The sequence below is a fragment of the Pristiophorus japonicus genome, chromosome 1 (assembly GCF_044704955.1).
Source record: "Pristiophorus japonicus isolate sPriJap1 chromosome 1, sPriJap1.hap1, whole genome shotgun sequence".
In the NCBI taxonomy this organism is placed as follows: Eukaryota; Metazoa; Chordata; class Chondrichthyes; family Pristiophoridae; genus Pristiophorus; species Pristiophorus japonicus.
The window spans coordinates 171425563-171449103 of NC_091977.1; the positions used below are offsets into that span (position 1 = coordinate 171425563).

General features: G+C 45.8%; 1 protein-coding gene across 1 annotated transcript in view; it reads left to right on the plus strand.

Annotated features, from left to right (window-relative positions):
- The window catches only part of kiaa0825 (KIAA0825 ortholog), a 769133-nt gene extending 767007 nt beyond the window's left edge, over nt 1–2126 (plus strand). The window contains exon 20 of the mRNA XM_070884909.1: nt 1849–2126. Within this exon, the coding sequence (XP_070741010.1) occupies nt 1849–1945 (97 nt within the window). The 3' untranslated portion in view covers nt 1946–2126. The remainder of the gene's footprint in view (nt 1–1848) is intronic.
- Nucleotides 2127–23541: the final 21415 nt, after the last annotated feature.

The window sequence follows — 23541 nt, forward strand, 5'->3', positions numbered from 1 at the left end:
CGGTATTTGTTTGTTCGACATGGACTTCTTGTAAAGCTGATCTCTTGACAATGGACTGCCTTTTCAAACATGCGATTTTTCTCAATTTTTGAATAATCAAGATACTGTAGTGTAGTAATCCAGCATCTTGGACTAATAATCCCGAGAACATGAGCTCAAATCCCATCATGGCAGTTTGAGAATTTGAATTCAGTTTTTTTTTTAAATCTGGCAATCAAAAGCTGGTATCAGTAAAGGTGACTATGAAGCTGCCAGATTATCATAAAAATCTAACTAGTTCAATAATGTCCTTTAGGGAAGGAAAGCCTGTCATTTATACCCAGTCTGGTCTATACATGACTCCAGTTGCACACCAACTTGTTTGTCTTTTAACTGCCCTTTGTACCCAACCTCAGAGTGGTTAGAAAGAATCCACAAATATCAACATAAATCAGCCTCCAATCTTCCTTTGAAATTCCCGCAGTAACAAATATAAAAATCTTGCTCCATTAAAATTACTGCTGTGGCAATTTAAATTTACTACTGCATTCTGTAGCCCTTGGAATGTTAAATATATTATGGTACGATTACTAAACCTGGAAGTACTGTGTGGTATGCAGGAGGGGAAAAAACGGTCTAATGAGATCAAAGAAGAACTCGGCTTAATGTTTCATTCTGAACATTTACAGGTCCAAATCTGAAACTTGAGATTTCAATACAGTAGCTAGCAGCATCAAATACTGTGATGAACGTGGCCAAGTCCTCCCTGAATCACATTTTTTGGTCTTGCCTCAACTCATACTTGAACAGCTTCTTAAACATAGTGCCACTGCAACTCCTACCTCATGTCGCATTATGCAGAAATGAATTTGGAATTTTTTTTCCAAAGAATCAGCAGGTCAACCATATTGCATCCTGTGTGTTTCGATTTGCTGAGGTGGAGGGAACTGGCCAGCAATGCCTGAGATAGAAAGAGTCAGCGTGCAGCTGGAAACTACGGCCCCAATATTTACAGGGAGGGAATCAGGGCGCAGAGGCCCTACTGAATTTAACGCTGGACCTAATTAGAAATGTTTTGCCCTGTTTCCCACCCGGCAGCTGGCCAGATTGCGAGGCTGGCCAGGAAACCTACGGTGGACGTTCCCCAGCAATCGGGAATATCGGGGCTCAGTGGCTGCGGGCTGGGCGTACGGCAGCAAGGAAGGCTGCAGAGAGAGATGGTGGGGGGTTGGTGCAAGAGATCGCAGGGGGGAGAGATCTCTTGGCGGGTCAGTCTGGCGGTCTAGCGATCATGGGAGGGTCAGTCCAGCAAGTGCAGGGTGGGGGGTCGTTCTGGTGATCGCGGAGGGGTATCTATAGATCGCGGAGGGTACCCGTCTCGCAGCTGTTAAATTTGAACGGCTGCCAAAATGTCAGGAAAGCAGCCTCATTAACATTAACCGGATGTAGGCGCATTCACGACAAGTTAGGATCGGATTTCACATTTTTAACAATTTAACCACATCCCACCCTCACCCACCGACCCTCACCTGCCTGTCTTGATTGGGGGGATTAATATCCCGCCTTACTTGTCCGGTCCCAGCTAGTCACATTGAATCCTTAGATAATTTCACATCTGATTGACTACTGTCCAAGCACACAGCTGTCAATCAGTAGAGGGCACTTGTGACCAGTGAGAGTTTAGATTTAGTGGTTATGCTAATCTTGTTGATAACTTAGTATTGCTGATATTAGCCTGGTGAGAAGCAGTTTACTTAAATTTTAAAGCATTTTTTACAAATATATGAATAGTGTTTTGCTTTAGGTTATATTTATGCATTAAGAACTACTATTAATCTGCTATAAACATTGCTTGATTATATCTTCCAGGTGGGAATTGCAAGCTGACATATACCTTGAAGACAATGAAAAGGATATGATAGACCATCTACAAAAAATATATTTTAGCAAGGACAAAGAAGCTTAGTGTAGCAACAATATATGGTTAATGAAAATCTTGATACATGTAAATTGTTCAACTTTGTAATTATTGTTCTCCAGTTAGTTTAAGTTTTTAAGTGTTCTGTGAAAGTTATTGTCTAACAGCTCTGATATAAAAACATGTAGGTTGGTGTATTCATTTGAATTTACATTGCATCTGTGAAGAAATTGGTTGGATTAGTATACATTAATTAAAGACTTTATACTTTGTTGTGGTGAGTTAGAATTACTTTGGGCTAGCTTTTGCAAGGGGTCAGTAGGCGCGAACGGTGGGTCAGGTGGGAAAGTGTTTCTTTTCCTCAGTGGGTCGGGATCCCGCTGTAAACCCGCAGCCACGCGCCTTTCCCTGATGTTGGGTCTGTCAGTGCTGAGCAGACCCAACACACAGCGGCGGGTTTGCAGCGGGGGACCTAATTCAGGTGGGCTACGTCTATCAAGCTGAGGCAGGAGTTCCATGGCCATTGAATCAGCTATTGAGTTGACAGCTTCAAATGTACAATGAAAGTTCTCACCTCACAGAGATATCTTCCCTCAGCGACAAACTCATCCTTACTGCATTTCCACAACAGATTCACCATGCTGCAGGTCTTTACACAAGTCTCCATCCAGTCTGACCTCATTACTTCTCTCACCATTGACAGATCGCTTCTGTCATCCCTATTTCACCTGCCGTCTATTCCATCAGTATTGGTACCCCTTATACTCTCTCACCTTGGTCCTCAGAATTCCACCACGATCAGCTCCAATACTAGCAGCACCAGGCATACCAGCAACACCAATAACAACACCAAAAACCTTCTCCGCAATCACCTGATGCTGCACAGGACAGAGGGCATCAGCACATTGCTGCCCGGGAGGCCAGGGATGGACCCCTAATAGCCAGAATGACTTCATTTGACACTGCACACTCTGGCTGCCACATGATGTGCCAGATTGGCACCACCCCACACCAACATCATAAAGCATCCCTACAATTCCCAAGCCATTCCTTTCACACTCATCACCATTGCGGTGAGACATTAAATCTCACCATTCACTGCAACTCACTAAGCCACTTGCAAAGGTGCACACAAATCTGTTCAAGAACGCAGAGGGGCCAAAATTCAGGGTCCGGATAAGGCCTGTAAGTGCCAGTTTGCGGCGGCTATGCAGTGGAATCCAATGGCCGCCGATTTCTGCTCGAAAGGTCACCGCAAGCTAAATTAAGCAGGGTTCTTTTCCTGCCGGTTCCCACTTCCGCCCCACTGCTGCCGAGTGGCCGGAAGTGCATCATCAGTGCGCGCGCCTCCAGGACCTCCCACCTCCGTCCATATTCACGGCGAAAAATCGAATCCACGCCGAGCAGTGCCCCGACAGCTTTCTCTGTCGCTGCAGCTTCTATTCTCACTGTGAGCCCTGGCTGCACGGTGGCCATTAAAGACAAGGGCCCACTGTCACTATTTCATTTTTTTTCTGCCGGCCGACTTCCATGTCAGCCAGACTATTGTGCCCCCGGGTTTGGCTGGGCTGCCAACAGGCAATGTGGCACCCCTTCTTGACCTGGCCAAAACCCTCCCTGGTGGCCCAGCTGCCGATACTAAATAATGGCTGATTATCTTCCCTTTAAAGCTGGGGCGATACGTGATGTCACCACCGCTCTGCTGCAGAGTGACAACAGCGGAGAATCTGTCCCGCCTCCACTTCTGTCCTCACCAGCACTTACCGCCACACTTCCGCCCCCATTATGACCGACTTCCTGGCCGTTTAAAAAACAAAGACAAAGATCAAGAGTCGACCTCCTCCGATACGGCGATAAAAACACTTAAAAAAATCATAAGTGTGCCAGCTTTCTGGTGGGCCTGAATTTCAGCACCAAAGTGTTGAAAATAAAGGTTTCAACACCACATTAACAGAAACTTTACATGAACATTTGCGTAAGTTGTTGGTTGGTATGCTTGTTGCACTAGGATGAGGGTGAGTGTGAGGGGTGGCTACTGAGATGGGGATGTAATAATATAGATAGAGAGGGAAGTGCAAGGTAAGTTGGTGTGAGTAAGGATGTGCAGGAGTAGGGTAGTGAAGGCAGAGTGATGGGGATGTGATGAGAGGCACAACAGGATAAGGTTGAGTGTGGCTTTGTACAAACGTTTTGTGATCGACTGCAATCATTGAAACGTTTGCGGCACTGCACCCAGGTTCTCCTGACCACATCCCTGCTTGTGCCCTCCTGTACAATGTGCAACCAAGCTGTGTTGATCTCCTGGGAGGTCTCTTCCGCCCATGGGAAGGGAGGAGAGGGTATTAAAAGAGATGGCGGAAGTTATAGCAGATGCATTCGTTATAATCTACCAAAATTCTCTGGACTCTGGGAAAGGTACCATCGGATTCGAAACCAGCTAATATAACGCCTCTGTTTAAAAAGGGGGGCAGACAAAAGGCAGGTAACTATAGGCCGGTTAATTTAACATCTGTAGTGGGGGAAATGCTAGAAGCTATCATTAAGGAAGAAATAGCGGGACATCTAGATGGGAATAGTGCAATCAAGCAGACGCAACATGGATTCATGAAGGGGAAATCATGTTTAACTAATTTACTGGAATTCTTTGAGGATATAATGAGCATGGTGGATAGAGGTGTACCGATGGATGTGGTGTACTTAGATTTCCAAAAGGCATTCGATAAGGTGCCACACAAAAGGTTACTGCAGAAGATAAAGGTATGCGGAGTCAGAGGAAATGTATTAGCATGGATCGAGAATTGGCTGGCTAACAGAAAGCAGAGAGTCGGGATAAATGTGTCCTTTTCAGATTGGAAATCGGTGGTTAGTGGTGTGCCACAGGGATCAGTGCTGGGACCACAACTGTTTACAATATACATAGATGACCTGGAAGAGGGGACAGAGTGTAGTGCAACAAAATTTGCAGATGACACAAAGATTAGTGGGAAAGCGGGTTGTGCAGAGGACACAGAGAGGCTGCAAAGAGATTTAAATAGGTTAAGCGAATGGGCTAAGGTTTGGCAGATGGAATACAATGTCGGAAAATGTGAGGTCATCCACCTTGGAAAAAAAAACAGTAAAAGGGAATATTATTTGAATGGGGAGAAATTACAACATGTTGCGGTGCAGAGGGACCTGGGGGTCCTTGTGCATGAATCCCAAAATGTTCGTTTGCAGGTGCAGCAGGTAATCAGGAAGGCCAATGGAATGTTGGCCTTCATTGCGAGAGGGATGGAGTACAAAAGCAGGGAGGTCCTGCTGCAACTTTACAGGGTATTAGTGAGGCCGCACCTGGAGTACTGCGTGCAGTTTTGGTCACCTTACTTAAGGAAGGATATACTAGCTTTGGAGGGGGTACAGAGACAATTCACTAGGCTGATTCCGGAGATGAGGGGGTTACCTTATGATGATAGATTGAGTAGACTGGGTCTTTACTCGTTGGAATTCAGAAGGATGAGGGATGATCTTATAGAAACATTTAAAATAATGAAAGGGCTAGACAAGATAGAGGCAGAGAGGTTGTTTCCATTGGTCAGGGAGACTAGAACTAGGGGGCACAGCCTCAAAATACGGGGGAGGCAATTTAAAACCGAGTTGAGAAGGAATTTCTTCTCCCAGAGGGTTGTGAATCTGTGGAATTCTCTGCCCAAGGAAGCAGTTGAGGCTAGCTCATTGAATGTATTCAAATCACAGATAGATAGATTTTTAACCAATAAAGAAATTAAAGGTTATGGGGAGCGGGCGGATAAGTGGAGCTGAGTCCACAGCCAGATCAGCCATGATCTTGTTGAATGGCGGAGCAGGCTCGAGGGGCTAGATGGCCTACTCCTGTTCCTAATTCTTATGTTCTTATATTCTCCCTGTGTGCTCTGACTCCTCCATAAGCATGTGGAGGGAGTCGTGGGAGAGCCTGGGTGCAGCCATGCACCTTTGTGCAGTGCTTGTTAGTGTTTGCAGCACCACAATGCTGTAGAACATTGTCAGCACAAATGTCAACATAAATTTGGACATGGTCCCTTTAAGGAAACCGGTTTGTAGGAGGGTGAGGAAAATACTGACATATTGTATGTAAAACTCACTTATAAATGATAAGAAATGGCCGTATAACATAAAATGAAACTTTAGATATTCAAGATTTTGAGGGAACATAAAGATCTTTTAAAGAATGCAGAACAGGCTGAAAAGGCCAGGGCAAGGTCAAACCTGTAGAAACAAACACATTCCAAGAGTGGTTCCATATGCTGTGGAGGGTGAGATCACAGGCCACTACTTAGTCTGATAAGGATTAACAAATGCTTTGACTGAATCCCCTTCTTTGTATCCATTCTCCCATTTGTGTTATGTGTGGCAGTTAGATAACTTTTCTTAGCATCTCACTACACCGACAGTGTTTTCTATCACTGTCACTTCAATGATTAGTTGTAGGCCAGCCTACTTGAAATCTGTATAATAATGTGTGAACCCTTTGGGTTTTTGAAGATTTTGTCTTAGGCTGCTAAGACAGAGCTTCCCCTGAATATGCTGGAATTAAAGATTGTTTCGAATCTATCTCTGGAGTCTGTCATCAATCGGGCGTCAATCTTATATTTCAGTGGGTCCGCTCGGGAGAGGGGAAGATTTTTCCACAACAGGTTGATGATGCATCATCAAATTACATCACCAGACCCGCTTCCTCTGATTGGCTGGCAAATGCACTGAGAAGACTTAACAAGCCCAATCATGGTAAACTTATTTCCGAGGCCGGGATGGAGACAGTAGCAGGGTAGGGACTCACCACCAACGTCACCCGCCACGGAGGATAGTAAAATCGCAGCCATTATTTCTATGAGCCCCTCTGATGGTTTAAAGAGATTATCCAGTGCACAGCTGAACCATACAGAACAAGAATGTCCCCAATTTACACATAGTCTATGTTGAGTTTGCTGATCTTCGCCAATAAGGCTTTAGACTTGGCCTCAGCCCTGCTAGTAAGGATATATCAGCCAACGTTCCTGCTCCTGATCACTATCCAATGACCCCTGCTGGAAATGAATGTTTCTGGATGTTGGGTAGGGGCAGTTACTGTGCTCCTTTTAATATTTATATAATAAATCACTGTGCACTTTAATATTAGAATTGTCTTGTTTACTTTTAAAGGAGTAGTATACTTTCTTGAGTTTTTTTATAATGCATGTAGGCATCATACAAAGGCTTGAAAATAATGTGTTCTGTTTATTTTTATTAGAGTTCCTCTAGCAGACCTTGATCTACTGTAACAGATGTGACAGTTTATTGCCTTTGCCACGTTTTTGTGGGATGCTTTTAATACAAGGTGAGGCTGTAGACAACAGGAACACACACCTGCAGTCTGATCAGCCTGCTCATATTGAAAATGGCAGCCTTGGTAGAGCAGCAGGAACATAATTCTGTTTGAAATTAATTTAAACTGTCAAACTGAGTGGTATAATCACAATGGGACGACATTCTTGTTTTTGCTACTGTACCTCTGCTCTCAGGATTTCAACACTTTTAAACAAGGAAATGTGAGAAAAAAGCTCGTTTCTGTTTATTGAAGCCTCGATAAGTCATTAATGATGAAATTATGTTGCATTCTGAAATTACAGTCAAATTAAAAAATAACTGATATTGGTGAGATTACAAAAAAGGAAGATTCCCATGTATAAAAACAGAAGTGACCAAACTGTATACTACAGAGGAGCTTTCCGTTAATTTTTAAAAAGTGAAGTGATTCTTTTGTTTATGGTTGTGGGTTTTTTTTTTTGTTTCTAGGGGTATTCTCATTGATAGTAATGGGAGCATGGAGCGCCCATTACTATGAATGACAATACTACATTGTGATTGGTGGTTCAGGCCCACATGATCCCAGGATGTGCATACGCTCCTAGGTTGCGTGGGCCTCGGTGCTGGGCTGCGCATCTAGGCCTCGGAGTGCAAATGTTCGTTCCTCCTGGACCACCAGGTACTTTCGTTAAAAAAATTCTGGTCGGAGGCATCCACCCACAGGAAGACTCCGATTGCAATTTTTGCCCCATTATATAAAGATTTGTTTATTTCCTGCCAAACAGAGATCATAGAGAATGCATAACTTGTATTCAGTTAAAAAAAAAATTATCTTATTTATCCTGTCTATTCCTGGGACAATAACAAGCTTCAGCATGTATTCACGCGAGGCTATCGGTATGGTACATCTGCATGTGCCCAATCTTTTCCATTTTTTTGCACATGCACTATGCAGCATAGGGTGAGAATATTGTGCTAATGATGTGAGCCCAATTTTTTTTATTAACGTTATTTTAACATACATTTTAAGAAATTGTTTCTGCAGACACCAGCCCACAATTTCGCACCCATCCACTTTAATGAGTAGAAACCTGCAGGTTGATGAGCACAGAAATGGAAGACTCTGACTTCAAAAGAGCAGAGACACATTCACATTTATTCTCTAGGACAGGATAATAATGGCTTTTTTGAATAAATTGCTAATTGAATGATTAACCTATTTGGAAGGCGAAGATGCCACGATTGTTTTCAACACAAAGTTGTGTGTGAAGCTAATGGACTCGCTCACAACATCACTTGCTGGTGGAGATATCGGCCGCGATCTTCCCTACCTCAGTGGGACCAATGCGGCCGGGTTTCGGTGGCGTGTCCCAGACCCACTCCTGTCTCCATCCCGGCCTCCGACATGACTTTCCGTTGATTGCACTTGTTAAGCCCACCGAACGCATTTCCCAGCCAATTAAAGGAAACGGGTCTGATGACGTAATTCATGGCTTCAGGGTGACCAAGGCTGGGAACTCAACATCCACGGGTATTCAACATTCAGGAAGGATAGACAGAAAGGAAAAGGAAGTGGGGGTAGCGTTGCTGGTTAAAGAGGAAGTTAACGCAATAGTAAGGAAGGACATTAGCTTGGATGATGTGGAATCTGTATGGATGGAGCTGCGGAATACCAAAGGGCAGAAAACGCTAGTGGGAGTTGTGTACAGACCACCAAACAGTAGTAGTGAGGTTGGGGACAACATCAAACAAGAAATTAGGGATGCATGCAATAAAGGTACAGCAGTTATCATGGGCATCTTTAATCTACATATAGATTGGGCTAACCAAACTGGTAACAATACGGTGGAGGAGGATTTCCTGGAGTGTATTAGGAATGGTTTTCTAGACCAATATGTCGAGGAACCAACTTGAGGGCTGGCCAACCTAGACTGGGTGATGTGTAATGAGAAAGGACTAATTAGCAACCTTATTGTGCGAGACCCCTTGGGGAAGAGTGACCATAATATGGTAGAATTCTTTATTAAGATGGAGAGTGACACAGTTAATTCAGAGACTAGGGTCCTGAACTTAAGGAAAGATAACTTCGATGGTATGAGACGTGAATTGGCTAGAATAGACTGGCAAATTATACTTAAAGAGTTGACGGTGGATAGGCAATGGCAAACATTTAAAGATCACATGGATGAGCTGCAACAATTGTACATCCCTGTCTGGAGTAAAAATAAAACGGGGAAGGTGGCTCAACTGTGGCTGACAAGGGAAATTAAAGATAGTGATAAATCCAAGGAAGAGGCATATAAATTGGCCAGAAAAAGCAGCAAACCTGAGGACTGGGAGAAATTTAGAATTCAGCAGAGGAGGACAAAGGGTTTAATTAGGAGGGGGAAAATAGAGTATGAGAGGAAGCTTGCCGGGAACATAAAAACTGACTGTAAAAGCTTCTATAAATATGTGAAGAGAAAAAGATTATTGAAGACAGGCGTAGGTCCCTTGCAGTCAGATTCAGGAGAATTAATAATGGGGAACTAAGACATGGCAGACCAGTTGAACAAATACTTTGGTTCTGTCTTCACTTCCGGAAATACTAGGGGAAATGAGAAGAAGGAACTGAAGGAAATCCTTATGAGGCGGGAAATTGTGTTAGGGAAATTGATGGAATTGAAGGCCGATAAATCCCCAAAGCCTGATAGTCTGCATCCCAGAGTACGTAAGACTCTAGAAATAGTGGATGCTTTGATGATCATTTTCTAACAGTCTATCGACTCTGGATCAGTTCCTATGAACTGGAGGGTATAGAATGTAACACCACTTGTTAAAAAAGGAGGAAGAGAGAAAACGGAGAATTATAGACCGGTTAGTCTGACATCAGTAGTGGGGAAAATGTTGGACTCAATTATTAAAGATGAAATAACAGCCCATTTGGAAAGCAGTGACAGGATCAGTCCAAGTCAGCATGGATTTATGCTCGACAAATCTAATAAAAATTTTTGAGGATGTAACTAGTAGAGTGGACAAGGGAGAAACATAGAAACATAGAAAATAGGTGCAGGAGTAGGCCATTCGGCCCTTCGAGCCTGCACCGCCATTCAACAAGATCATGGCTGATCACCCACCCCAGCACCGCCCCCCCACGCACCCTCCAGACCCCCCGACCCCCCCAGCCGCAAGGACCACATCCAATTCCCTCCCGAACACATCCAATGAACTGGCATCAACAACTCTCTGTGGCAGGGAACCCCACAGGCCAACAATTCCCCGAGTGAAGAAGTCTCTCCCCATCCCAGCCCCAAACAGCCCACCCCCCATCCCAAGACCGTGCCCACCGCCGCCCCCCGCCCCCGGCTTCGGACCCACCCAACACCGGGAACACTCCCCCCGCACCCAACGCGCCCCGTCCCGTCAGAATCCTTCCCAAATGCCAAACACCTCCAGATGTCGAGCCCCCAGCCCCGGCCACCCTGGAGCCACATCCACGCGAAGCCAACCACACCACATCCACCAAGCGCTATCTGCGCAGTCAACCCGTCCACCCCACTCCGAACACTCCCCGCACCGAGGCACAGAGCCCCCAGGCCCGGCCCTCCAACACACTTCGCCCCCCCCCAGACCTCTGCTGCAATGTGGCCCCTCCCATCCCCCGCCCTGGGCTTCTCTGCCCCCCACCTCCACCACTCTCCCCTCCATCCAGTGGATGTGGCGTATTTGGACTTTCAAAAGGCTTTTAACAAGGTCCCACACAAGAGATTGGTGTGCAAAATTAAAGCACATGGTATTGGGGGTAATGTATTGACGTGGATAGAGAACTGGTTGGCAGACAGGAAGCAGAGAGTTGGGAGTTCAGAAAGGCAGGCAGTGACTAGTGGAGTGCCACAGGGCTCAGTGTTGGGACTCCAGCTCTTTACAATATACATCAATGATTTAGATGAAGGAATTGAGTGTAATATCTCTAAGTTTGCAGATGACACTAAGCTTGGTGGCAGTGGGAGCTGTGAGGAGGATGCTAAGAGGCTGCAGGGTGACTTGGACAGGTTCGGTGAGTGGGCAAATGCATGGCAGATGCAGTATAATGTGGATAAATGTGAGGTTATCCACTTTGGTGGCAAAAACATGAAGGCAGAATATTATCTGAATGGCAGCAGGTTAGGAAAAGGGGAGGTGCAACGAGACCTGGGTGTCATGGTGCATCAGTCATTGAAAGTTGGCATGCAGATGTGGCAGGCAGTGACGAAGGCAAATGGCATGTTGGCCTTCATAGCTAGAGGATTTGAGTATAGGAGCAGGGAGGTCTTACTGCAGTTGTACAGGGCATTGGTGAGGCCTCACCTGGAATATTGTGTTCAGTTTTGGTCTCCTAATCAGATGAATGGAGTGCAGCGAAGGTTCACCAGACTGATTCCCGGGATGATAGGACTGACATATTCGGAGAGACTGGATCGGCTGGGGTATTCACTGGAGTTTAGAAGAATGAGAGGGGATCTCATAGAAACATATAAAATTCTGACGGGACTGGACAGGTTAGATGCAGGAAGAATGTTCCCGATGTTGGGGAAGTCCAGAACCAGGGGTCACAGTCTAAGGATAAGGGGTAAGCCATTTAGGACCGAGATGAGGAGAAACTTCTTCACTCAGAAAATTTTGAACCTGTAGAATTCTCTACCACAGAAAGTTGTTGATGCCAGTTCATTAGATATATTCAAGAGGGAGTTAGATATGGCCCTTGCGGCTAAAGGGATCAAGGGATATGGAGAGAAAGCAGCAGAGGGGTACTGAGGTGAATGATCAGCCATGATCTTATTGAATGGTGGTGAAGGCTTGAAGGGCCGAATGGCCTACTTCTGCACCTATTTTCTATGTTTCTACGTTCTATGTTTCTGTGTTTCTATTCAGTGACGCATCATCAGTCGGTTTCCTTAAAGGGCGCATATGCAAATTTATTTTGACAGTTGTGCTGTCAGTGTTCTGCAGCATTGCGGTGCTGCAAATACTGACAACTACTGCACAAAGGTGCATGGCAGCACCCTGGCTCTCCCATGACGCCCTCCATATGTTTATGGGAGGAGTCACAGCACGCAGGGAGGTTCTCTTTCATTCCAATGGGTGAAAGAGACTTCTGCAGTAGATCAACACAAGCTCCTTGCACACGACAGAGGAGGGCTCAAGCAGGGATATGATCAGGAACACCTGGATGCAGTGTCGCAAATGTTTCAATGATCTCAGTAGATCACAAAATGTTACTGCAAAGCCACACTCAACGTCATCCTACTGTGCCACTCATCACATCCCATCACTCTGAATTCGTCCTACCATAGGTCGAATTAACTGCACAGGCAGCAATTAATGAATATGATATAATTGGCAATATGGCGACATGGCTCCATGGTGACCAAGGCTGGGAACTCAACATCCAGGGGTATTCAACATTCAGGAAGGATAGACAGAAAGGAAAAGGAGGTGGGGTAGCATTGCTGGTTAAAGAGGAAATTAACGCAATAGTAAAGAAGGGCATTAGCTTGGATGATGTGGAATCTGTATGGGTGGAGCTGCGGAATACCAAAGGGCAGAAAGCACTAGTAGGAGTTGTGTACAGACCACCAAACAATAGTAGTGGAGACAGCATCAAACAGAAATTAGGATTTGAGTGCAATAAAGGTACAGCAGTTATCATGGCATCTTTAATCTACAAATAGATATAGATTGGGCTAACCAAACTGGTAGCAATACAGTGAAGGAGGATTTCCTGGAGTGTATTAGGAATGGTTTTCTCGACCAATATGTCGAGGAACCAACTAGAGGGCTGGCCAACCTAGACTGGGTGATGTGTAATGAGAAAGGACTAATTAGTAATCTTGTTGTGCGAGGCCCCTTGGGAAAGAGTGACCATAATATGGTAGAATTCTTTATTAAGATGGAGAGTGACACAGTTAATTCAGAGACTAGGGTCCTGAACTTAAGGAAAGGTAACTTCGATGATATGAGATGTGAATTGGCTAGAATAGGCTGGCAAATGATACTTAAAGGGTTGAAGGTGGATAGGCAATGGAAAACATTTAAAGATCACATGGATGAGCTACAACAATTGTACATCCCTGTCTGGAGTAAAAATAAAACGGGAAAGGTGACTCAACTGTAGCCAACAAGGGAAATTAAGGATAGTGATAAATCCAAGGAAGAGGCATATAAATTGGCCAGAAAAAGCAGCAAACCTGAGGACTGGGAGAAATTTAGAATTCAGCAGAGGATAACAAAGGGTTTAATTTGGAGGGGGAGAATAGAGTATGAGAGGAAGCTTGCTGGGAACATAAAAACTGCCTGCAAAAGCTTCTATCGATATCTAAAGAGAAAAAGATGAGTGAAGACAAATGTAGGTCCCTTGCAGTCAGATTCAGGAGAATTTATAATGGGGAACAAAGAAATGGCAGACTAGTTGAACAAATACTTTGGTTCTGTCTTCACTTCTGGAAATATTAGGGGACCGAGGGTCTAGTGAGAAGGAGGAACTGAAGGAAATCCTTATTAGGCAGGAAATTGTGTTAGGGAAATTGATGGAAAATAAAGGCCGATAAATCCCCGGGGCCTGATAGTCTGCATCCCAGAGTACTTGAGGAAGTGGCCCTAGAAATAGCAGATGCATTGGTGATCATTTTCCAACAGTCTATCAATTCTGGATCAGTTCCTATGGCCTGGAGGGTAGCTAATGTAACACCACTTTTTAAAAAGGGAGGAAGAGAGAAAATGGGTGATTATAGACTGGTTAGCCTGACATCAGTAGTGTGGAAAATGTTGGAATCAATTATTAAAGATGAAATGGCAGCGCATTTGGAAAGTAGTGATCGGATCGGTTGAAGTCAGCATGGATTTATGAAAGGGAAATCATGCTTGACAAATCTGGAATTTTTGAGGATGTAACTAGTAGCGTGGACAAGGGAGAACCAGTGGATATGGTGTATTTGGACTTTCAAAAGACTTTTGACAAGGTCCCACACAAGAGATTGGTGTGCAAAAATTAAAGCACATGGTATTGGGGGTAATGTACTGATATGGATAGAGAACTGGTTGGCAGTCAGGAAGCAGAGAGTTGGGATAAACGGGTCCTTTTCAGAATGGCAGGCAGTGACCAGTGGAGTGCCACAGGGCTCAGTGCTCGGACCCCAGCTATTTACAATATACATTAATGATTTAGATGAAGGAATTTAGTGTAATATCTCCAGGTTTGCAGATGACACGAAGCTGGGTAACGGTGTGAGCTGTGAGGAGGACGCTAAGAGGCTGCATGGTGACTTGGATAGGTTAGGTGAGTGGGCAAATGCATGGCCGATGCAGTATAATGTGGATAAATGTGAGGTTATCCACTTTGGGGGCAAAAACACGAAGGCAGAATATTATCTGAATGGTGGCAGATTAGGAAAAGGGGAGGTGCAACGCGACTTGGGTATCATGGCACATCAGTCATTGAAAGTTGGCATGCAGGTACAGCAGGCGGTGAAGAAGGCAAATGGTATGTTGGCCTTCATAGCTAGAGGATTTGAGTATCGGAGCAGGGAGGTCTTACTGCAGTTGTTCAGGGCCTTGGTGAGGCCTCACCTGGAATATTGTGTTCAGTTTTGGTCTCCTAATCTGAAGAAGGGCATTCTTGCTATTGAGAGAGTGCAGCGAAGGTTCACCAGACTGTTTCCCGGGATGGCAGGACTGACATATGAGGAGAGACTGGATCGACTGGGCTTGTATTCACTGGAGTTTAGAAGGATGAGATGGGATCTCATAGAAACATATAAAATCCTGACGGGACTGGACAGGTTAGATGCAGGAAGAATGTTCCCGATGTTGGGGAAGTCCAGAACCAGGGGACACAGTCTAAGGATAAGGGGTAAGCCATTTAGGACTGAGATGAGGAAAAACTTCTTCACTCAGAGAGTTGTTAACCTGTGGAATTCCCTACTGCAGAGAGTTGTTGATGCCAGTTCATTGAATATATTCAAGAGGGAGTTAGATATGGCCCTTATGGCTAAAGGGATCAAGGGGTATAGAGAGAAAGCAGGAAAGAGGTACTGAGGTAAATGATCAGCTATGATCTTATTGAATGGTGGTGCAGGCTCGAAGGGCCGAATGGCCTACTCGTGCACCTATTTTCCATGTTTCTATTTTCCAATCCTGCACATCCTTACTCACACTAATGTACCTTGCACCTCCACCCATCCCTCTCTAACTACACCCCTCACACTCACTTTCAACCTGGCCCAATCATACCAACTAACAATACACAAGGGTAGGCACTTATGTCTTTTAGCCAATGTTCATGTGAAGTTTCTGTTAATGTGCTGACAAACATTTATTTTCAACACTTTGCTTTCATGACATATTTGTGTGCACCTTTGGAAGTGCCTTAGTGAATTGCAGTGAATGGTGAGACATAACAGTACCCCCACAATGATGATGAGTGTGAAAAGAATGATTTCGGCATTGTAGGGATGCTTTATGTTGTTGGTGTGGGGTGGTGCCAACCTGGTGCATCATGTGGTAGCCAGGGTGTGCGGCATCAAATGAAGTAAATCTGGGCATGGAGAGGCCATTCGGCGTCGCGGGCAGCAATGTGGTCAGGTGCTGATGCCCTCTGTCCTGTGCAGCATCAATTGATCGCGTAGAAGGTTGTTGTGGTTGTTGGTGCTGCCGGTGTGCCTGGTGATGCTGGTGTTGGGGCTGATCAAGGCAGATTCTGAAGACCGACGTGACAGAGTGTAAATGGTTTCCCTGCTGACGGAGCAGTAGCTATTGAGATGACAGAAGAACTCTATGAAAGGTGAGAGAGGTTGCTGCAATGAAGTGAGCCTGGCTGGAGAGTTTGCTCCAAAGACTAGCAGCCCGCATAAAGCTCAATCTGTGTTCCAAAAGGAGAAGCCAAGAGTCTCTGCACTTAGAAAGTCAGCAGTTGTAAAGTGGGAGTTTTTATATTAGTTTTCAATCTGTCAGAAGTCAGCTGCTTCAATTGTCACGCAACCTCAGCCTCAGATGAACAGATGAGGTCCCGGAGCAGCGTGAAAGCTGTGGGCGACCTGCTAAAGTTAAAAGGTAAGTAAAAATTCACTGTTAAGGGCTTCTAAACAAGCCAATAATTACTTCAATTGCCTCCCCCGCCGCTGCCGGTCGGGTCTGCTCAGCACAGGTAGACCCGACATTGGGAAAGTGGAGTGCGTGCGCTTTGACAGCAGGTTCCAAAATTTTGCATCTGTCCCCCTGACCCTTGACAATATCACCCTGTTTTTTGTAGTCTAGTAATTATTTGATTCCCATTGACTTGTTCAATTATGCAGGGAGAGAACGTGTTAAAACATTCCTGATCTATGTAATATCAAGTTTACTTCCAAAATGGTGAAATCCATTTATCTGTGTCATGACATGTGGATGATGCCCTGGAGAAAATTCAGACAGCGGCCACAAAACTCCCCAATATAGCAACTCTGATGAAATGTGTCGGCTACTGTGATGATCAGGGGGTAATTTACAATGTATCTTCATCCAAATTGGTCCCAGCATGTAACCATTAGTATATACCATTTCCAATCCGAAATAACATCCATTTATTCTTAACTTTTTTTCCCGATCCATCAACCAACTTTCTATCAAAGCTACTACATTTCCTGTTATACCATACATGTGAATTTTTCAACAGGTCTCTTGTGCAACACGTTATCGAATGCCTTTTGAAAATACAAATAAACCACATTCACTGCATCCGTTTATCTACTCAATCAATCACTTTTTCAAGAAACTATATTAAATTTTGTCAAACCCTTGCCTTTAATAAATCTGTGCTGGCTCTCCTTGAAAAGCCCATGCATTTCTAAATACTTACTAATTTGACCTTGAATTATGCAGTCAAAGGGCTGAATTGTAATCTGCAGGCGTGAGTGTTTTGGGCTGTGTGGGAGGTTAAAACCAGCGAAATTGACAGCATATCAGGAAGCCGGCTGCAACCTGCCGACTTCCACATTTGACTGCACGCATTAGGCTGCGGCGAAGACCTCCCTCGGGAGATGCAGGTTGCCAATTAAGATATGTTAATCGCTCAATTTGAGCAATATTGACATCGTTTTTCTACTTTAACTTTAATTCCACAGGTTTCCCAGGCTTCCTGGAACTCACGAGTGAAAACAAGACGAGAACACAGTGACAATTGAGGGGGCTGAAGCCATGTCAGGGAAATAAGCCAATAAGTAGTCAGGACTCACAGCTGCTTTCTCACCTGCTTGTGGGAAATGGATTGTGCACTTGTGCTGAGAGGTTATTCTACACACTTTAAAGGTTTCTTCAACACTTTGGAGGTGTCAACTGCACTTTGGAGATTTGGTGGTCAGATCTGCACTTTGGAGCTATGATTAATCTAACCAGCATGAATGTTCTTTACACAGCGCAGAACACAGAGCCTCTTAGGTGGATTCCGAGGAAGAGAAGGAGCAAGAAGACAAGGAAGAGGAGGATGAAGAGACAGAAGGTGATGCAGGCAATGCACCTCCAGCGGCGCACATTGCTGCCCGGGATGCTCTCATTATTGCGAGGTTCACTTAGGTTTCAGCAATGCACCCATAAGAACATTAGAAATAAGAGCAGGAGTAGGCCATTCTGCCCCTCGAGCCTGCTCCGCCATTCAATAAGATAATGGCTGATCTTCTACCTCAACTCCACTTTCCTGCACTATCCCCATTTCCCTTGATTCCCTTAATATCAAAAACTTTATCGATCTCTGTCCTGAATATACTCAATGACTGAGCATAGTCCTCAGGTGTAGAAAATTCCAAAGATTCATCACATTCTGAGTGAAGAGATTTCTCCTCATCTCTGTCCTAAATGGCCAACCCCTTATTCTGAGACTGTGACCCAGGTTCAAGACTCCCCAGCCAAGGGATACATCCTCTCTGCATCTACCCTGTCAAGCACTGTAAGAATTTTGTATGTTTCAATGAGATCACCTCTCATTCATCTAACTCTCGAGGATATAGGCCTAGTCTACTCAATCTCTCCTCATAGGACAACCCCCTGTTATACATGTAAACTTGTAAATACTTTGTGTAGCCACCAGAGGGCTCATCCCCTGGAGTCGCAAGGGATCCCACAAGCCCTTGGGAGCAGCTGTACTTAAGGAGGCCTCAAAGGCTGGAGAGGCACTCTGGAGACCTGCAATAAAAGATTACGGTCACACTTTACTTTGAGCTCATAGTATCCAGTCAGACTCTTTAATCATACACTACAACTGGCGACGAGATACAGATAACGAACCCAATGATGCAGAGAACAGTGCGCATCCTAGAGATATTTTCGGAGGGAGATGATTGGGAAACCTTCGTGGAGCGACTCGACCAATACTTCGTGGCCAACGAGCTGGAAGGAGAAGAGAACGCTGCCAAATGAAGGGTGATTCTCCTCACCGTCTGCGGGGCACCAACGTATGGCCTCATGAAAAATCTGCTTGCTCCAGCGAAACCCATAGATAAATCATATGATGATTTGTGCACACTGGTCCGGGAGCATCTGAATCTGAAGGAAAGCGTTCTGATGGCGAGGTACCGGTTCTACACCTACAAAAGGTCTGAAGGCCAGGAAGTGGCGACCTATGTCACCAAACTGAGACGCCTTGCAGGACATTGCGAATTTGAAGGGCATTTGGAGCACATGCTCAGGGACTTCTTTTGACTGTAGAGACCCCAACCTTGAGTAAAGCCATAGCGATGGCCCAGGCGTTCATTGCCACCAGTGACAAGACTAAGCAAATTTCTCAGCACACGAGTGCTGATACAAATACTGTGAACAAAGTGATGTTGTTTCAAAATCGCAACGTACAAGGCAGGCTCCACATGCTGCAGCTGCATGTCCGCAGATTTCTCAGAATCCACCATCAAGGGTGATGAATGTAATGCTATTAACACCTTGTTGGCGCTGCGGGGGTGATCATTGTTTCCATTCATGCCGCTTCTAAGGGTACATTTGCAAGGGCTGTGGAACAATGGGACACCTCCAACATATGTGCAGGCGAGCAGCAAACCCTGCTAATCCTGCAAATTACCATGTTGCAGAGGAGGACAGATCCACGGCGGATCACGACAAACCAGAGCCTCAGACTGAGGAGGCAGAGGTATATGGGGCACACAAATTTACGACAAAGTATCCCCGATAATGCTGAAGGTTGAATTAAATGGACTCCCGGTGTCAATGGAGCTGGACACGGGCACGAGCCAGTCCATTAGGAGCAAAAAGACTTTCGACAAATTGTGGTGCAGCAAGACTTCAAGGTCAGTCTTGACACCCATTCGCATTAAACTGAGAACTTACACAAAGGAATCGATTCCAGTAATGGACAGTGCTACTGTAAAGGTCTCCTACGATGGAACAGTGCACAAGCTACCACTCTGGGTGGTACTGGGTGATGGTCCCACGCAACTCGGCAGGAGATGGCTGGGAAAGATACGCTGGAACTGGGACGATGTCCAAGCGCTCTCATCCGTTGACGACACTTCGTGTGCCCAGGTCTTAAACAAGTTTCCTTCGCTGTTTGAACCAGGCATCGGGAAGTTCCAGGGAGCAAAAGTGTAGATCCACCTAATTCCGGGGGCGCGACCCATCCATCACAAGGCGAGAGCAGTACCGTACACGGTGAGAGAAAGGGTTGAGCTCAAGCTGGACCGGCTGCAACAAAAGGGTATCATTTTTCCGATCGAATTCAACGAGTGGGCCAGTCCGATTGTTCCAGTCCTCAAGGGAGACGGCACCATCAGAATCTGTGGTGATTACAAAGTAACTATCAATCATTTCTCCCTGCAGGATCAATAACCACTACCAAAGGCTTATGACCTTTTTGTTACCCTGGCGGGAGGAAAGACGTTCACAAACCTGGATTTGACCTTGGCCTACATGATGCAGGAGCTGGAGCAATCATCGAAGGGCTTCACCTGCATCAACACGCACAAAGGTCTCTTCCTTTACAACAGATGCCCGTTTGGGATTCGATCAGCCACGGCGATATTCCAGAGAAACATGGAAAGCTTACTGAAGTCAGTCCCGTGCATGGTGGTCTTCCAGGATGACATCTTGGTTACAGGTCGGGACACAGTCAAGCATCTGCAGAACCTGGAGGAGGTTCTTAGTCGACTCGGCAGCGTGGGGCTCAGATTAAAATGCTCGAAGTGCGTTTTCCTGGCACCTGAAGTGGAGTTCCTGGGGAGAAGAATCGCGGCAGATGGCATTAGGCCCATCAATTCGAAGACGGAGGCAATCGAGAACGCACTGAGGCCACAGAACGTGATGGAGCTGCGGTCGTTTCTAGAACTCCTGAACTACTTTGGTAACTTCTTACCGGGTCTCAGCACACTGTTAGAACCACTGCACGCCTTATTGCGCAAGGGAGACGAATGGGTATGGGGTAAAAGCCAAGAAAATGCCTTTGTAAAAACTAGAAAACTGTTATGCTCAAACAAATTGTTTGTGTTGCATGATTCATGTAAGCGTTTGGTATAAGCATGTGATGCATCGTCATATGGTGTCAGGTGTGTATTGCAACAAGCTAATGAATCTGGGAAATTGCAACAGTTGCTTATGCATCCAGAAGTCTGTCTAAGGCTGAGAGAGCCTGCAGCATGATTGAAAAAGAAGCATTAGCGTGTGTTTATGGGGTAAAGAAAATGCATCAATATCTGTTTGGGCTCAAATTTGAATTGGAAACTGACCATAAGCCACTGATATCCCTCTTTTTCGAAAGTAAGGGGATACGAATGCATCGGCCCGCATCCAGAGATGGGCGCTCACGTTGTCCGCATACAACTATGCTATCCGCCACAGGCCAGGCACAGAAAGCCACTGGAGTGGAAATGGCACAGCCCGCAGATTTAGTACATGGTAATGGAAGCATTCAAGAGTGAGCAATCACCCGTCACAGCCCGACAGATTAGAACCTGGACGAGCCAGGACCCCTTACTATCCCTAGTAAAAAATTGTGTGCTTCACGGGAGCTGGTCCAGTGTCCCAGTGGAAATGCAGGAAGAGATAAAGCCGTACCAGCGGCGCAAAGATGAAATGTCTATACAGGCAGACTGCCTTCTGTGGGGCAATCGGGTAGTGGTCCCCAAAAAGGGCAGGGACACTTTCATCAGTGATCTCCATAGTACTCACCCAGGCATTGTAATGATGAAAGCGATGGCCAGATCCCACGTGTGGTGGCCCGGTATCAATGCGGACTTGGAGTCCTGCGTGCACAAATGTAGTTAAGCAATGCACTCAGGGAGGCGCCACTATGTTTATGGTCTTGGCCCTCCAAACCGTGGTCCAGGGTCCATGTCGTCTATGCAGGCCTGTTTTTGGGTAAAATGTTCCTAGTGGTTGTAGATGCGTACTCCAAACGGATTGAATGTGAGATAATGTCGGCAAGCACGTCCGCTGCCACCACTGAAAGCCTGCGGGCCATGTTTGCCATGCATAGCCTGCCTGATGTCCTTGTGTGCGACAACGGGCCATGTTTTACCAGTGCCGAGTTCAAAAAGTTCATGGGAACAAACATGTTACATCTGCCTCGTTCAAACCCGCATCCAATGGACAGGCAGAGAGAGCAGTGCAAACTATCAAGTAGAGCTTGAAGAAGGTAACTGAAGGCTCACTGCAGACTCGCCTATCCCGAGTCCTGCTTAGCTACCACACGAGATCCCACTCACTCACTGGGATTCCACCCGCTAAACTGCTCATGAAAAGGGCACTTAAGACAAGGATCTTGTGAGTCCACCCTGATCTACATGAACAGGTAGGGAGCAGGCGGCTACAACAAAGTACATATCATGATAGCGCAAATGTGTCACGCGAAATTGAAATCAATGATCCTGTATTTGTGTTGAACTATGGACAAGGTCCGAAGTGGCTTCCCGGCACTTTTGTGGCCAAAGAGGGGAGCAGGGTGTTCCGGGTCAAACTTTCAAAAGGACTCATCCACCGGAAACACTTGGACCAAATCAAACTCAGATTCACTAACTATCCTGAGCAACCCACATTGGACCCTACCTTCTTTGACCCCCCCAACATACACACCAGTGACAACCGGCACTGCGGTTGACCATGAAGCAGAACCCATCACCCGCAGCAGCCCAGCAGGACTCACTGCACCAGGCAGCCCAGCAAGGCCAGCTGCACAGCAGCCCAGCGAGATCCCAACAAACGATTCACCAAAACCAGCATTCGCGCCGAGACGATCAACCAGGGAAAGAAAGGCCCCAGGTCGACTCACCTTGTAAATAGTTACACTATTGACTTTGGGAGGTGGGGGGCAGGGTGAGTGTTGTTATACATCTAACCTTGTACAGCCACCAGAGGGCTCATCCCCTGGAATCCCAAGGGATCTCACAATCCCTTGGGAGCACAGGTACTTAAGGAGGCCTCACAGGCTGGAGAGGCACTCTGGAGACCTGCAATAAAAGACTAAGGTCACAGGACTTTGAGGTCACAGTATCCAGTCAGACTCTTTATTCATACACTATACCCCACCATCACAGGAATCAGTCTGGTATCAATCATGCAACAACAACATGCAAAAGCCACTATTGCCCGCCCTAATACCAGTAACACAAAGCAGTCCTGCAAACATCCAAGCATCCCTTTCACAGCCCTGCATTGGTCACCGTCATTTCATATCTTCCTGTTCATCATCACGCAACTGAAACGGCCACTTGCCAGCCAGCAACCAAGAATGGGCAAGAAAGGAAAGTTGTGCAAAACTATAATATTTACGTGCTTCATATAAACAACAGAAACTTAACATTGGAACAATGTACAACACACCCATGTGCATATCCTTGTTCAACTACAAATCTTTACTTTTCCTTTATCTAGCACTTCTATGTGGTGCAACTGCTGTGGCTTCATCAGAGGTAGAAGCACATTGCTGAGATCCCTGCTCCGACTGTTCAGTTGCTCTTGGCCGACATCCTCTGGGTTTTGTAGCCCATGAGGGCCCTGCCAAAGACTGCTCCACCTGCATCTGTGCAGGGGCTAACTCAGCCGTTAGGATACGAGGTAGCATGTCAGTACTGGCTTGGGTGGGTAAGGGGGCAGGGGCGGGGGCAATAGGTGAGAAGTGGAAGCACTTTGAGCTGAGTCCCCACTTCCATGTCCCTTTTCACCATCATCCCTCTCATGGCCCAGCTGCACTTCTTTGCTCGCAATGTGCTGGAGAATACTTTGCTGCAGATCAGTGAGGCAATGAGCCCATGGTTAGGGTATCATTCATCTTATTTCAGGTGGCATTCAGAGTGGGCAAACCATTGGTGAAGCCCTGCATGTACTCGTGTGATTGCCTTGTG